The sequence below is a fragment of the Corylus avellana genome, chromosome ca8, assembly GCF_901000735.1.
Source record: "Corylus avellana chromosome ca8, CavTom2PMs-1.0".
NCBI classification, from domain to species: Eukaryota; Viridiplantae; Streptophyta; class Magnoliopsida; order Fagales; family Betulaceae; genus Corylus; species Corylus avellana.
The window spans coordinates 17815705-17818385 of record NC_081548.1 but is presented as its reverse complement, the minus strand read 5'-3'; the positions used below and the strand labels follow the sequence as shown (position 1 = coordinate 17818385).

The following is a 2681-nucleotide window of genomic DNA, read 5'->3' as shown; positions in this document are numbered from 1 at the left end:
ATAAAATTGATTAGTAAAACAGGATTCTGAGTGTGGTAAGATTTTTTTTTTTTTTTCAACTAAATCACGCAACTTGGCGAATAGCGATCCAGTTGCAATCTATCTCTATTTCTGAGAAAAAAAGGAAACTTGAAATCGTAGAAGCATACGTCGATCTGACAAGAAGCCCAAAAGATGGATGAATATAGATGAATGGGACCCACGACAGCTTCCATCTTTGCTTGCCCATTATTATTATTATTAAATATTATTATTAATTTGTCTGTCTGAGTTTGTAATTTTTTTTTTTTTTTAAATAATAAAAAAAACCTGCAAAAATTCACATGACAAATCCCTGTCAGCTTCTCCAAATTGTTGACGCTGTTTTTGTATATATTTTGTATATAATTTCACTCAACTGATTCTCTTGGACTCTATTCGTTTGCAGCCTCTGCTCGACTGCACCACTCAGGACAGCAGTGAATCCTTCACACAGACTCTCTCTCTCTCTCTCTCTTTTTTAACCCAATTCAATATTCATTGTCCCTTTCTGAACATCTTGAAATTATCATCATCATCATCTCTCTTTCTCTCTCTCTCGCCTTTCACTCTCTCCGCCCCCCTCTCTGTCCATCCTTCCAAGTAGCAACCGACTTATATTCAAATCCTCCATAATAGTGCACAGGAAAAAACTCAATAAAGCTCCAACAAAAACCTCTGTAAATAGGCCCCATCTCTGCACTCTCATCTCTTCGCAACTCATAAATCCAAAATCCCTTTTTGTTTTTTTCCCTCTTTCCCCCTTTTTAAGCTTTCCCCCCCTATGCTTTATTCCCAACCCTCTCTCTCTTTCTCTCTCTCTCCTCTGTCGACAAATTTCCCAGAAGAATTCCAAAGCCCACTAGTTTCACATTCTCTATAAATTGAGCAACACCCATCATCTCTCTCAAGTCTCAGTACCAAAAGAAAAAGAAATGAAAGAGTATTGGACCTCTTTGGCCTCCCTTCTGGGAGTTTTGGCCTTCTGCCAAACGCTCCTGCAAGTGGTATTCCCGCCGGAGCTCCGGTTCGCCACTTTCAAGCTCTTAAACCGGATCTCCAACTGGTTCTCCTCCTACTGCTACTTCGACATCACGGAGATCGACGGCGTCAACACCAACGAGCTCTACAACGCCGTCCAGCTCTATCTGAGCTCCTCCCTCTCCATCACAGGCAGCCGTCTCAGCCTCACCCGCGCGCTCAACTCCAGCGCCATCACCTTTGGCCTCTCCAACAATGACTGCATCGTCGACTCCTACAACGGCGTCACCGTCATCTGGGAACACATCGTCACCCAGAGGCAATCCCAGACTTTCTCGTGGCGCCCTCTACCGGAAGAAAAACGAGGCTTCACTCTCCGAATCAAGAAGCGCGACAAAAAGCTGATTCTCGATTCGTATTTGGATTACATAATGGAAAAGGCCAACGAAATGCGGAGAAAGAACCAAGACCGCCTTCTCTACACGAACTCAAGAGGCGGATCCTTGGACTCCAGAGGACATCCATGGGAGTCCGTACCGTTTAAGCATCCGAGCACATTTGAGACGTTAGCCATGGACCCCGTCAAGAAGGACGAGATCCTGAAGGATCTCGTGGATTTCGCCAACGGTCAAGGATTCTACCAGAAAACCGGCCGGGCCTGGAAGAGAGGGTACCTGCTATATGGGCCTCCGGGGACCGGAAAATCAAGCATGATCGCTGCCATGGCAAACTATCTCGGTTACGATATATACGACCTGGAGCTGACGGAGGTGCACACAAATTCGGAGCTGAGGAAGCTGCTGATGAAGACGAGCTCCAAGTCTATAATTGTCATTGAAGACATTGATTGTTCTCTGAATTTGACCAACAGGAAGAACAGTAGTAATACTTACTACGACGTGGGTGAAATGCGAGGTGGGTGTGTCTCCGGCGAGGACGGCGCCGGCGGGAACAATACGATAACGCTTTCCGGGTTGTTAAATTTTACAGACGGGTTATGGTCGTGCTGCGGGAGCGAGAGGATTTTCGTGTTCACCACGAACCACATTGAGAAGCTGGATCCGGCATTGCTGAGGAGCGGGAGGATGGATATGCATATATACATGAGCTACTGTTCGTTCCCGGCGTTGAAGATTCTGCTGAAGAATTACCTGGGGATCGATGAGGATGATTTGGATGGCGCGGTGTTGAAGGAGTTGGAGGACGTCGTTGACAAGGCGGAGATGACGCCAGCGGATGTCAGCGAGGTGCTGATAAAAAACCGGAGGGATAAAGAGAAGGCGGCGAGGGAGTTGTTGGATGCGTTGAAGGTGAGGGCGGAGAGGCGTGCGAAGAATGCGGATGAAGTGGAAGAGGAGGAGCAGGAGAAGCGGGCATTGGAGAGCCCCAAGCAAGGCTGTGAGTTTCCGGAGGAGGAGAGTTGTAAGGAAGGAAAAGGAAACGACGAGAAAGATGATAGTACGATAGAGAAATGAGAAGGTTTTAGGGTTTTTTTTTTTCCTTTTTTTTTTTTTTTTTTTATTATTGCCCTTTGTGTTATTTATGGTGCAGAAAGTTTAGAGCTTGAAATGATTTTGGTGAGCTTCTGAGTGAAGAGGAGAACTATAGTCTATAGGGAAAAACTTGGCATCCAATTTAAACATGTTTTTATATAAATATATATAATATATTTGTGTTGTTTT

General features: G+C 45.2%; 1 protein-coding gene across 1 annotated transcript; it reads left to right on the top strand.

Annotated features, from left to right (window-relative positions):
- The first annotated feature begins 469 nt into the window (after positions 1 to 469).
- LOC132189498 (AAA-ATPase At5g57480-like) lies at positions 470 to 2681 on the top strand. The gene has a single exon (XM_059604241.1). The coding sequence runs from the start codon at positions 954 to 956 to the stop codon at positions 2472 to 2474; it is 1521 nt and encodes a 506-aa protein (XP_059460224.1). The 5' UTR covers positions 470 to 953; the 3' UTR covers positions 2475 to 2681.

What these genes read in the sequence shown, in the direction of transcription:
- LOC132189498 (XM_059604241.1), top strand. Translation starts at nt 954, where the DNA reads ATGAAAGAGTATTGGACCTCTTTGGCCTCCCTTCTGGGAGTTTTGGCC.